The sequence below is a fragment of the Salarias fasciatus genome, chromosome 6 (assembly GCF_902148845.1).
Source record: "Salarias fasciatus chromosome 6, fSalaFa1.1, whole genome shotgun sequence".
Classification (NCBI taxonomy): Eukaryota; Metazoa; Chordata; class Actinopteri; order Blenniiformes; family Blenniidae; genus Salarias; species Salarias fasciatus.
Window position 1 is genome coordinate 37,548,327 of NC_043750.1, and position 14,074 is coordinate 37,562,400.

The window sequence follows — 14,074 nt, forward strand, 5'->3', positions numbered from 1 at the left end:
AGCTGCTCTGGAAGATTAAAAACGTGTAGTTATACAATATAGATTGTTTAAACCTCCTCAGGCTCCCTCCAATTATAGAGAACTCAACAGAACTGAATCCAGCCAGGGCTAACACACACGTACACACACACCTAGCCTATATGAGACCACACTGTTCTGCGTGACAGAAGAGGAAAGCCCCCCCTGGATGCTGAAACCATCATAAATTTGCTTTGGCATGAGCTTTGTAACACTTGTCTTCCTCAATCTGTGGTATCTTTTAACTTAAAATTTCAATTTTCATTGCGATCACACAGGCAGACGCTCCGTTTTTTACCGTGCAGGGCGGAAGGCGTGATCGGGCAGAGGAGCCGAGATGTCACCGCCGCGGTTGAAAACCTCCCTGACACCACAAAGGCAGCCTGTATTGAAATGAGCCTGCAGCGTCAGGGCCCGGCCACGGCGCTGCATTAAAGGGGGCTTAGAAGCAGACAGTCTGCAGATAGGGAGTGTTTTCCAAACTTAAAGGAGATTCAGCTGCTTTGATTCTCTATTGAATAAAGCATGTTTCCTGAGAGGCCGGGATAAAGGCGAGGTTAGCAGACAATAGCGCTCAAACATGCACAGCCAGCAGATCACAAACACACACAAATACACACCGACAAACACACATCAAACACCGCTGATCCCCCAAACTCTCCCTGCCTGGAAAACGATGCAGTTTTTAAGCTGCAAGTAAAAAAAAGAAGAAGAAGAAGAAGAAGCTAGAGAGAGAAAATTGACGCAGAGAGAGATGGCAGGCTAAATGGTTTCATCTCCTGCTACTGACACTCACAACTTGTTTACAGTTTAAACTTCTATTTACGAGTCATATGAGTGTTCTGATTCATTTTGTGTGGAAGTAGGTCTGTGTCAGCAGTGATGCCCCAGTTTCCCCTGTTTCACCTGATCAGATCAGAAGCAGGGAATATTGACACAGTGGTCCCATTTCTTATGAAGAATTATTATTATTATTCTTTCATTTATGCGTCTAATCATTTTAATGAAGTTCTTCAAAATCCAGATCCAAATTTCTTTTCCCCATTTTGTCCCATACAGTTCAAAATATCTTCAAAACAAAGGCATCAAGATTAAGAATGAGCCAAAGTCTCCATTACTCTGTGGTGCCACTTATTAAAAATGTAGAATATCTCCGGATTGATCCAGGCTTGGGTTTCACATTGCAAATGGTCCACATACATTAGTGGTGAGTCCTTTCTGGTTACCAGATGTTTAAGACTTCCAGGTGAAAATTGAAAACTTTCATTGTTTTTTGGGTGTTCATTTACACCACAGAAAATGCAACTTTTTGGAAACGGCGCCAAAGGTGGAACTTTTTGAAAACATTATTACACCGTCTTTGTATAAACGGGTGAAAATGCAACTTTATGGAAACGCTTCGGGCCCGTTTCCATGAAGACGTAAATAATGGTGCTACCATGAATGTGCGGTTCGGCCGCAGTAAAGATTTCTTCTGCACACGTTAGTCAGGACTCCCAGTTCATGTTCTCCTCCTGTACCTGGTAGTTTTAGAGTTGTCACAATAATAACAATCCAACTTCAGACTAAATGTGGTGAATCTTTTCATGCTTTAAGAAGAGAGTAACTCACTACTTTATAATCTGTGCATCTAATAAGAACAGAACAGCCTGGACGAAGGGAGAGATACAGCAACAAAATGCCATGAAAACAAAAAACAAATCAGCACAATTTCCCAACAATAAATAGAGAAGAATAAAAAGTGCAGAAGACAATCCTCTCTCTTGGTTTACTATCTCTGATCAAACAACAGTGAGCCACACTCACATTTGTCAGCAGAGCGGTGAATTTGCCCCTGTTCTCTCAGCCAAGTGGAAAAACAAAAGAATTAAAGAACAGATGCTCGTGTTGCACTCGGAGCCACAAATGTCAAACTCGCGGTCATGCTAAGTTGAAAGTCGAGAGAACAATAAAGTCACAGGTTTACTTTCTCTGGGGATCGTGCATGTTCCTCGAAAAATGTCACAACAACCTGTCAAACCATCGAGAAATTTCAACACGGACCAGAGCGTCAGGACGGCGTGACAGGAACCGCCATTCCTGTGGCCTCTTCACTCAGGAGTCATTGTCTTGAGCTGAATACTAAAACATACTGTGATGGCGAGCTGCCGCTGAGGGCGAACGTAGTCTAGAATACACTTTAATACAATTACTGCCTACAGACAGGAGCGTCGTTATGACTGAATGAGTCATTACGCAGGTCAGTCTCATGCTAATGGTGGTTCTGATGGCCGTGTTAGGTAACTGACCATCTGGCTGTAAATAGCATAGATCTCAACAGAGGCTGCACATGGACATTTGTGTAGGACTGGACAATAGAGAACAAATCCCCGATCAGACAAACTCCCCCTGGAAACAACAGCGCCATGGGGGCGAGAGTGAGATGGACCTGATGTATGATTTGCCTCTCAATTCCCAGAGTATGAATAATACCTTTCAAAGCTACAGCTAATTAACTGACAAGGAAAAGGTTTCATCCTCATTATACGGCCAGCCTCACACTTTTCCACCGGCGAATCTCCATCTTCTCATTCATCATACACCCGGTTAGAGACGGAGTCGATCCCGGCTCACGGTGCGTGAAAAGCAGGAGACGATTTCCAGTACGGGGTTCACTTTGAAATGAGAGCAAGTCACATATGCACACAGAGAGAGTATCTGGAGGAATAATTAGAGGGTTAGGGTGACCAATTAACCGGAGCACCAGCAGAAACGCAGGAAGAACATACGAACCCACACGGAAAGGCTGTAACCCGACTCTCATGGTGCTTCTGGTCTGTGATTTGATGTTCATTATTAACGGTCTTGGTTTAGTTCCTCGTGTACAGTGTGGTTTCTTTCTGCGCGGTTCATGTCTTCATGCTGAGATCTTTGTTGGAGTTCATGTCTTGGAGGCTTTTTCATGGGTCCTTTCGTCCCCCTCTGGTGTCTTGATCTCTTGTGAGTTCTCTGATTAAGTGTTTCCATCTGTGTATCGTCAAGCTCTTCCTCCTGGTTTGTTTATTGGTCAGTCACACCCCAACGTTTCAACTGGAAATGCACCATTTTTGTGTTTTTATTCCAGAAAAGAGTCACAGTATTTTCAAAAAGTTGCATTTTCAGTGGCTCCGAGCTCCAAAAGGTTTTACGTTTTCACTTGGAAACATTGTAATGTGTAAACGGGGGCCTCAGTTCCTAATATGCTCTACATTAAATATGCAGATGGATACAGACAAAATCTTATTTTCATCTTCTGTGTTCATATTCGGAATGTTTCCAGAGAGTTTAGAGATGGTGGCAATCAGAGTAATGCCACTGATGACCTGTGGGGGCAGTGTCGTGCGGCATAAAAAAATAGGCAAAGGAACATAATCAACCATGATGATGCTTTCCAGGAAAGACTGTGAATACAAACACATATGTCCGTTTATGTAGGCATCTGTTGGTAGATATATCTGATATTAGTGATTATAGAAATCAGCTATCATTAAAAGTACGATCATTTAAAGTTAGAACAATTTGGTAATCTGGCATTGACTCGAGTTCAATGTCAAAGTAACATCCCTTCCCTCCATTGCCAGCTTTGGATAAATTAAATATCAATATGAGCATCATTATTGAAATAGCAGCATTAAAGCTGAGTGGAAATAAAGAATTGAATCTGAGGAGCATTTGTCATCCAGCTTCACGGTTTGAAGGTCTTCATTTGATTGAATCATTTTTCAGCAGCTGAATGGAAAAGTCAAACTGACATTTGTGAAAAAGAAACAAACTAAAAAACATGACCTTGCCCAAAATCACGCCACGTCTTGTTTATCTCTCTTTAATATTTCCCTTTTAATCAGTTTAACAAACATTTCCTCTGACAAGCCAAGAAACTCAGATTAATCTCTAGTTTGACCTCGTGAAGCCTTTCATGGTTCACTGAGCAGAAAAGACAATCAAAACAGTAATGACAGCACTGCAAGAAAACTCTTTTGTAATTACCAATGATATCTTTTTAGCTCCCATTTACAACTTTTCCAGTGAAAATGTATCGCTTTTGCTTTAGAAAATGCAAAAGCGGAAAGGAAAACAATGACAGTTTACAAAGAAACAGCAGAAATGATGAAAACAATGTCCTTTTAATGTTGGACCACTGGTAGTAGAAGTTCTTACTATGGCCATGGTTCACATGTGCAGCTGCAATTTCACCATCTACAGAGAAGGAGGCCAGGCGTTTTCAAAAAGTTGTGTCTTCAGTGGCTGCGAGCACTGTGGTTGTGTAAGCAGACACTGCAAATACATTGAAAGTTTTCCATTTTCTGTTGAAAACGACATGCAAACTGGCCATTACAGAACCTAAAAACATAATTTTCCTCTTCAACAGAGGTACTTCATCCAGGAAATGCATGTATTTAGGAGAAACCTCAAACACATGGTGGATAAAAGCTGTAGAACAGTCTACAAAGGTACAAAAGGTTAATCTGCAGAAAGTCCATTACAGTGAGTTTCCATATTTAAGTGGATCTAAGAGTGGTGTGATTTGCCGTATCTTGCTCTGCACCTGGCTATTTGATGATTTTTCTGTGTTTCTCTGCAAAGAGCAGAGGAGCATTGATTGGCAGCATAATGTACCGCAAGTCCATCAACTCCAGATATATTTCAGGACATTATTAGACACAAATGATGCATTTAAGTCATGGCGTCTACTTTATCGACAGCCTGGAGCTATTGATGACTGCTAACCATCCATCGCTCTTTCCCATCACCAGACTCGTGTTTGATTTGCACATCAATTCTTCTGCCCGCTCTCGACCAGCCTGTGACCTCTCTGCGAGTGACACTTCACAGATGGTCATTTTTCACCAACAGCAAGTCAATCTGGTGTTTGCGATCACGACGCAGCACCTTGCCGACTGGTGTCTGTCTGTGTCGCGGTGTCATGCTTTCAGCACATTTCTGCTGCTTCTCCAGTCGCCTGCAGACCCGCCAGTTTGGCCCAACTGTCACTCAGATGGACGGTAATGATTCTGACACTCTGCAGCCACTCGTCTCCAGCAAGGCAGCGCTGATAATTGGACGCTCAAAGTATCTTGGGGAAGCAGAGAAGCCTAATCTGTAACGTCTGCTGTGGTACAGTCTAAATTATCGATGTGTTCAATGGGTTTATAATGACCTTTCGGGCATGAAGACATTCATGGAAAATTCATCAAATTTTAGAGATCTATTTTAAACTAAATGTTGGAATGCTATTTATATTTATTTCAGTGTCAGTGTCGGTTTGTGTCAGTTTCTTGATTTCCCAAATTATTTATTATACATGCATAGCATTTCTTAGTGTTTATTTATCAGCTGTTGGTTTCAAACTGTTCCTAAAGTCAAAAAAGTAAGTTTGGAAAAGCCTTGAAACCCCCCAGGGGTGAAAGCACAATAACAGTGTTTCAGTGAGGTGAGCCCTGCAGGGTTAAGTTAATAGAATATTATTGTGTTTTCAGGAACAAAAACACATTTGGCTTCCTGAAAGAACATTTCCTGAGAAAGTCACAAAGTCACGCACTTGCTGCTCGGCGGGAAGGTGCAGACATAAACGCCCCTGACATTTTGCCCTTTTCAAATCAGAGCTGTGACTTTCTAACAAGTATCCGGAGCGCTGATCCCCGACAGAGATGAAAGCAGCTCACAGCCGTGTGTCCACAATTCATGCTACTCACTGCCTTAAATCTGACTTCACTTCAGGCAAGCCCTGACCACCGGAGAACGCTTTCATACCATCGATAACAGCACAACACAACTGTCGCCTTTTCGTGTCCAATTTGCATCGATAAAACCCATATTTCTCTCTGAGATGAACCGCCGCGCTGATTCGGTGGAATGAAGCTTTCACGCATTAAAACAGCCCCGGCTCACGTCTGCCTCGCTTCTCTTCAGCTCTCCATCAGTTTCTGTGGTGAACATCAGCCTTTCAAAGCTGCGTGTCAGATTGTCAATACGTCCATTTGCATATTGTCACGTCTCTTCCATTTGGAATCGGAAGAGAGAATGTGTGTGTGAGGGTTTGAGGGGGATTTGGGGGGATTTACCACCCCTCTGGTCTTTTGTTGGATTAAATTATTTCTACCACAGGGGGAATATAAATTTCATCTCCCCCTCGAAGCTGCCTCACCAGTGGACAGGATAAGAAACCATCAGATCAATATCTTTTAAACTCCAATTAACTCATGAATGAAGAGTGAAATTCACCCAATTAACTCACACGTTGCTCATTCTCCATCTCACAATCAGTTGAAGCTTAACTTCCAGGAGAAAGGTCACATATGTTGCATATAAACAGAGGCGGAGCGTGGGTCTCAGTACAGAGGGGGCGAAGCATTCTCTACAGGCCCTTATGATAGTAATTTTACCATTCAAACAATCCCTCATGCTACCATCAAACAACACACTAATGCTCACTTTTATTGAGCCAAGTGAAACTATATGCCTCAGAAAGCAGAATAAAGTCACAAACCAGTTCACAAACTTGTTCTGAAGAACAAATACACACACACACACACACACACAAATGCACCCTGACTTGTCAATCTCAGAGCGTCCGCTGTCCATGGTGCTGAAAACTCAGACAAAAAGTCACGGGCTAAATCTGTACCATCTTTGATACAGCTTAAATATAAAATGAACACAGCTGGTCTAAAATTACACAATCTATTCAGATAGATATAGACACAGCTATCTATATCTTTTGGAATTCACGTATACTAGAAAAAAAATAGACTCAGCGGTCTCTTATAGTTGAGAGCAACACAAGACATATTCAAATAGCCAGGTGTTTAAGACCACAGCATTCTGATAAAGATAATATTTTTGAAGGTTTCACTGACTCACCAGTGGCTCCGATGTTAGGTTTTGGGTAGTACCGCTAGCGGCTAGCATAGTGCTTAGCATACTGTTTAACTTCCCTCCAAAGAGTTCAGATCAAGTGCAAAGAAAAAACTCGTCCATGCCGCACAGCCAATCAGCGCTGGCTTACAACTCTGATGCATTCATGGACAGTCGTAATGTAAGAATTGGCAAATTGGAGCCCACAATCATATGCGTATACTTTCTCACACACACTGCATATTTTATTATAATAATTTATTTACGAGTAAATGTTACCACATCACATGAAACGGGGCCCTATGACCTTGTGGGCTCTGGGGCGACCGCCCCCTTGCCCCCACTCTGGCTCCGCTACAGCATATAAAGTTATGTTATTTTTTAAACTGTTAATGGTATTATTATGGTATTATTATCATTTATCTTTATTTAATTAAAGTCATATTCAAATGTATTAATTCATAAATTGTGTTTTAATAAAAATGAATACCAAGTTTAAACTTGACTTATTGCCATTTTACATGAATGACATTTGAAAAAAAAAAAAAAAGGGAAAATGTCTACATGGAAAGATTATTCTTGATCACAAATCACAACCTCTTTATGTGTATATTAGGGAAACACTGTTACCAATACTGATATCGGGCCCAATAATGCAAAGAATCCCCAAAACAACAACACTTAACGTCAGCAGCAGGTAGACAAGCGAGGTCCGAGGTTTTCACACGTGTTCTGTAGACGCAGAGGTAAACTTGAACCCTTTGTATTTGCAAATGTATAAATGTATGAAAATATAAATTAGGCTGAACTGTATTCAAGGAGTACCTGCGTACTAAGGTTAGCATCCCTAATGTATATTTTCATGTAGCTTTCCTCAGAATTAGGTTTTCAACGTGTCTTAACTTCCTCCAGGCCTCTTTTCCTGTAGTTTTTCCATCTAGAGCATCCAGTGTTGCACGATCCCTGCACAACATCACTGTGAAAACACACTGGGTGTCATTCCTAAGTTTACATGGAGATCTCTTACCTCGAAGGCGTCCTGCTCGATGGCCCGTCTCTGCCTCTGTAACTTAGGTCACAAATCTGTGAAAGAAGCAAAAGGTTGAGAAAGACAACACGGGAAGATACGGCTCGTGGCGTAAAAATAGCTCCTCCTGGCTTCTTTTAATCTCTCCGGTCTCCAGTCCCTCTGACGAATGGCAGAGTGACTGAGGATGATTGAATGGTCGGATGGATCTGAGATCATGGGAGATACAATGAGCTGAGAAATATTTTACTTTTCATGACAGAAACAGGTTGAAGATTAAAAATATAAAAACACTTTCTAAAAAAAAAAGAAACAAGAATGTGTATCTAGATCAGTTATCCCACCACCCTGCCTCATGCAGGGTAATTTGTCACAGAAAGGCAGGGCAGTAGATAAGGAGCAGGTCTGTTGTGCAGGATGCTCACAGCACAGCTGCTCCCCTGGGCTCAACGCTGCTTCCCTCAACTATTTGTTCTCGACTCTGAAGTTGTCTGCCCAGGAAACACCTTCATTTGTCTCTGTCGACAGGTGACCGCAGACCTCCTTTACAGACGGGGATCCATATGGAAACCACATCAGGGAGGGGGAGGAATTTACTTTGATTTCTTGGGGAAATCAGTCCTTGTTAGCAGGAACTCATTTCTGAGGTCTTCTTTTCCAGTGAACGCCTCCGGCGTGATGTCTCTTAGCTAATATGGAGGACTGATAGCTGAACGGACTCTGTGATTGAGGTGATCTCAGCAGATTAGTCCAGAACACATTAGGTAATATTAGCTTTTGGAAAATGTATTAGGTTCATTTTGCATAAAGCTCTCGCTCATTTCCATCCATGTAATGTCCGGATGGGACCATTTTACTAAAACTACACATGACTGGAAAACTCTGTCACTATTAACACTTTGGTACTGAATCAGAAGACGTAAAAAGACCCAAAGAGCAAGAAAAAAGTACAAAAATTGCAAGTAGTCATCACAGTTTCCTTGGCACTGCAAAGCTGGCTCGAAGCAAAAACAGAAAGCTTCTTCCCACAGAGCAAGGCTTAACGCAGGAAGCGAGGAAGGGGCGTAGCCGATGATGCTCCCCGACGCCCCAATTATTTAGATTGTGTATATTTATATATGAGATTCGGCCCGGGGACACAACATAACGACTGCGATAAGATGCAGCTGTCTGTTCAAAATCAGCTTAGAGAGCAGCCACACAGACCTACAAGATCACTCTGACCTCAGATGCATTAAAAAGAAAACAGATAGGATTAAAAAAAAGAGCCTGGGATTTCTGAATGGGTGGGTGGAATATTTTAGCGTATGTCCAACACATCCAGCGTGTTTCCCGCTGGAGCCTTCACCAATCCTCCTCATTTCACCTCATGGCCTCGGCGCGGATCAATTAGAGCTTGAATATTTCTTGTGGCTGCTCTTTAATTCAGTGATGCTTGGCGCTCTGTAATTAATAGCTGGGAGACCTTAATACCAGAGCCTAAACCGGGATCCAGAGCCGTCCAGAGCCGACGGGGTTAAATGGAGCTCACCGCAAACTTTAAACAAGCTCATTTCCACTTTACTGATGTGATCTCGGATTTAGTTTGAACAATTGGCAAAGAGCTGCTGCATCATTTTTAAAAGGTCTCAGTGTGTGTGTGTATGTGTGTGTTACAGAGCTGTGAAGTGAAATACAAAGGCAGACGAGGAGTGTGTGAGGCAGAAGGAAGAGGAGAAAGGTTCGATTGACTCTGCAGAAAGTGTGTATGCACGTGTGTCCCCCCAGGAAATGAAAAACATGAATAAAAGCTGAAGACGAGATAACCTGGACGTCACACTCCAGACAGATTCGTGATGAAGCCCAGCCAGGGGTGAACTCATGGCTTTACAGCGCCACTCTTTAAGTTTTCAGTCACACCGCGGCTGTTTGGTGTGTCGTTTCGGTCGGGAGTCACACCGGTCAGGATAAGGGCAAAGATCATTGTGGAACCTGCAGACCCAGACTGAAGCTTTTTTATTACTCTGGTGAACTGAAAATACAATGATCTGACATTTAACATCACGCCTAGAGCCAGTTCAGTGCAGTAAAAATAAATAAACTTGGCGATAAAATGACATCAACCTGCTCATCATGCATCATCTTAATGTAAAATATGTGAATTTTAATATCAGAAACCTTTTCACATTCAGACATTCACATTACAACATTTTGGAAAAGTTTGGCATTTACATGACAATATTTGAAAACTGTTTCGACAGAAACACTGGAAAAAATGTAACTTTCATGTACAGCCACTAGTGGGTGCTGTTGGTTGTTTTGTAATTAAACCAAACATCAACAATGGGAGTACATGGACATTCATATGGACATATGAGTAAGTTGGATTGTTATTACAGCAACTGTCAACTCTAAACTACCACGTCCAGGAGAATCTGGACTGGGAGTCATGGCACTATGGAGGAAAATGTTGTTATTGTCCATTTACAGATTATTTGCAGAGCAACTATTGGCTACAGTCATGGTTAGCATGTGCAGCTGCAGCATTTCAGACGGCAGCATCACTCTCAGCTCAGGTCTCAGTGCTGTGTCAGCTACTCTTATGATTTTTTTTTTTTTTTTTTTTTTTACTAAAAGCAATGCTTTCTTTGAAATGTTTAATTTGCTTGGTAGGTTAATCGGCTGGAATGGAGCCACCTATGGGCTACTTTTAATCCACCAGCCTTATGTTTGACACAAAACACCATGGCATGGCCATAGTTTTGTCGCATTTGATTATACTGAGTTACAACAAACTAATATAGAGTGTTGGTCAGGTTGCTTTAAGTCGTATCAGAGGACCTGTGCTGGAATGTGATCCCACTGATGTCTGCAGGTGGTTCCATTTGACAGTCCAAATCTGAAATAGCTAACTCAGTTTGATTAGTTCCTTGTATTTAAGTATTAATTCAGCAGTGTGTCGATCTCGTTTCACGTGCATGTTTCCCACTTCCCAGAGGAGCTTGTGTGTTCCTGTCTGCTGAAGTTCCCACGACCAGGTCACCCAGGCTTTTCACACCTTCATCCTCAAGGATTTATGTTAATAAATACGTTGCTTGCGGTATCACTGCTGTTTATTCAGGTGTGGTGTATTTTTCTGGCGATTGTTAAAGGCTGCTCGTCTCTCTCCGTGTCTGACTGTTACAATACTGACCTCCAGTGTGAGCGCAGGACAGAGATGCGCTCCTGATGGAGCGGGACTTCATCTCTACACCAGCTCTTTCTTTTTTATATATATAGCAATGTCACTGCTAACTGCTGTTAAACTTGTCCCTGACACAAAAACAGACCTTTAAAAGTCAGCTTTTGTAGAGCGTTTGTTCTTACAGGCGGTCAGTTTGCGCGGATGATGCGCAAAAAGCAGAAAACGCACGGAGAGCGCACCGACAGCAGCAGCCTGCCCTGATCTTATCCGCCATCCCCCAAAATAATATGAGTTCTTTTAAAATATAGAAAACTGTTTGGTTTAATTTCTTTTTTTTTCTTTCTTTTTTTTTTTTTTAACGTGCTCGCTCTTTCTTGTCCTCCAATAATCGCTCCATCTCTCCTCCGGGGCGGAGCGCGTCCCCGACAGTTCTTTCTAATTAAAAGACACGTGGTTGCTACAAACCTCTCTCCGGACACAGCGGGAGGCGGAGGAGTAGGAGGAGGAGGAGAGGAGGAGGAGGAGGAGGAGAGGAGGAGGAGAGATGCGGGCGCAGTCGGGATGGGAGAAGACACGGTGAGGAGGGCGCGCGCTTCCCAACCGTGGAAATTTTGCATCTCGTCTTTGGAAATAAGGACTTAAAAAGACTTCCACATTCCGACCTCCTTTCGCCACCTCCTCTCTTTCTCTCTTCTTGCGTGCGGGATGTGGAGGACTGCAGGTGGAGAGGGGGGAAGGAAAATACCATTTCGTGTAGATTTCTGTTGTGAAATGTGCGCGCAAGTCTCGCCTGGATATTTCCACCTTTCCTTTACGCACGTTTTAATTTTTTAAAAGTCACAAGCCTCGACTTGAGGATGGATTTCTTGAATTTTTCCAGCCTGGAGGAAAGGGCAGAGGCAGAGAACATCTCCTCTAATTCCACCTCTGAGAGCCAGTACAGCCAGCTCGCGATCTGGGGTCTGGCTGGACTTGTCAGTTTTCTCATTTTGTTCACAATAGTCGGAAACGTTTTGGTTGTTATCGCTGTTTTAACGAGCAGAGCTCTGAAACCACCCCAAAACCTCTTTCTTGTCTCTCTGGCCAGCGCAGACATACTGGTGGCCACTCTGGTCATGCCCTTTTCGCTGGCTAATGAACTTATGGGCTTCTGGTTTTTCGGTAAAATCTGGTGTGACATCTACCTGGCTCTGGACGTTTTGTTCTGCACCTCTTCTATTGTTCACCTGTGTGCTATTAGTCTGGACCGATACTGGTCAGTGACACAGGCGGTTGAATATAACTTAAAGAGAACACCTAAAAGAGTTAAAGGCATGATTGTGGTGGTTTGGCTGATTTCAGCAGTCATCTCCTTCCCCCCTCTGATTTCTATGGATAAGACCAGCAGTCATACCAGTCCCCAGTGTGGGCTGAATGATGAGACCTGGTACATCCTCTACTCCAGCATCGGGTCCTTCTTTGCCCCCTGTGTTATTATGATCCTGGTCTACATCCGGATCTACCAGGTGGCAAAAACCCGGACGAGAACGATGTCGGAGAAGAAGAGGGATGTGGATTCGCCAATGGAAAATGGGATGGACAAAGCCGAGCCCGGGATAGGCGGGTCTATAAAGTCCAGCAGGGGAGGGAGCATGAAAGACCAGGAGCGTGAGAACGGCCACTGTCAGGAGCAAGGGGTTCGAACCTCTCTGCCAAACCACCCAAAACACCCTTCAGCCGACCACGACGACGACTACGACGACAGCAGCTCGTCAGACGAGAAGCCCAAAAAGTGTTACGGTTCCTCTAAGCATCACCACGAGGACAAGAGGGACAGGAAGTCCAGTCGGAAGAGCAGCTCCGCCTCCAAATACTCCAGCAGGAAGTCCCGTACCAGTTCCAAGTCCATGGAGCTGTTCTCGTCCCGCCGCAAACGCAGGAGCACCGTCAACCGCAAGAAAGTTTCTGCCGCACGCGAGAAACGCTTCACCTTCGTCCTCGCCGTGGTCATGGGCGTTTTCGTCGTGTGCTGGTTCCCGTTCTTCTTCTCCTACAGCCTATACGGAATCTGTCGTGAGCCGTGTGAGGTTCCCGAAACGCTCTTCAAGTTCTTTTTCTGGATTGGCTACTGCAACAGCTCTCTGAACCCGGTCATCTACACCATCTTCAACCAGGACTTCCGCAGAGCCTTCCAGAAGATCCTCTGTAAGTCCTGGAAACGCTCTTTCTGAGCTGAGAGAGCCCTGCGATGGACTGGCTTTGTAGGAGGCAGTTTTCCCTGCGGACATCGTGTTCACACTGATCCGAGGCGTCTGATGATGTGCCGGCCTGAGGTGCTTCGCCACCTTTACTTTCAGGGATTGTATCAGAAGCGACCGGGTGGATAAAGAAATCAAATTCAAGTACAAAAGTGGGCTTGAAATACAGGCATAAGCTCTTTGGTTGTCTTTCACAGGTGGACTGATGTGGACTTGGAGTCATTTACCCGCCTCATTGACTTCTCACGGTCACTGTGATGCATGCCCGTCACAGTGGCCGCTCTTCAATGAAACTCACGGGAGGCAAAGAGTTTACAGAGATGCTCGTCTTACAACGTGACCTCATTCACTGAGTCTAACGCGAAGGCCTTGACAATCTCCACACAAACTTTCTTTGTTTGTGACTTTGGATTATTGTACCTTTTTCCTGTCTCTTACTCTGTTCTGGTTTTTGTTCTTGACCTTTCTACTACGTCACACTCTCAACATGAGGACCAATGGGACGAAGGGGCTCCTTGCTTACTGTTAAAGTAGCAAAACTTGTTTCGAAAAAACAAAAACAAAACAAAAAAAAAAAACTAAACTGTAGACTCATCCTGCAATCCACAAGGTCATGTTTCTTCTTCAGTGTTCAGTGTGAGACTGAAAAAAGTGAGAACTGTGAAACTCTTCACGAGTTTATCACAGACCCGGGCTGAACGGCGTGTACAGTAAGAGCTGCTTCACGGGCGAATTTCCTTTTGCAGGCATGTGTTT

The 14,074-nt window shown here is 43.5% G+C and overlaps 1 protein-coding gene across 1 annotated transcript; it reads left to right on the plus strand.

The window, feature by feature from the left end:
* Positions 1-11,577: 11,577 nt before the first annotated feature.
* Positions 11,578-13,865, plus strand: LOC115390957 (alpha-2C adrenergic receptor-like). The gene has a single exon (XM_030095020.1). The coding sequence runs from the start codon at positions 11,939-11,941 to the stop codon at positions 13,289-13,291; it is 1,353 nt and encodes a 450-aa protein (XP_029950880.1). The 5' UTR covers positions 11,578-11,938; the 3' UTR covers positions 13,292-13,865.
* The last annotated feature ends 209 nt before the right edge of the window (positions 13,866-14,074 follow it).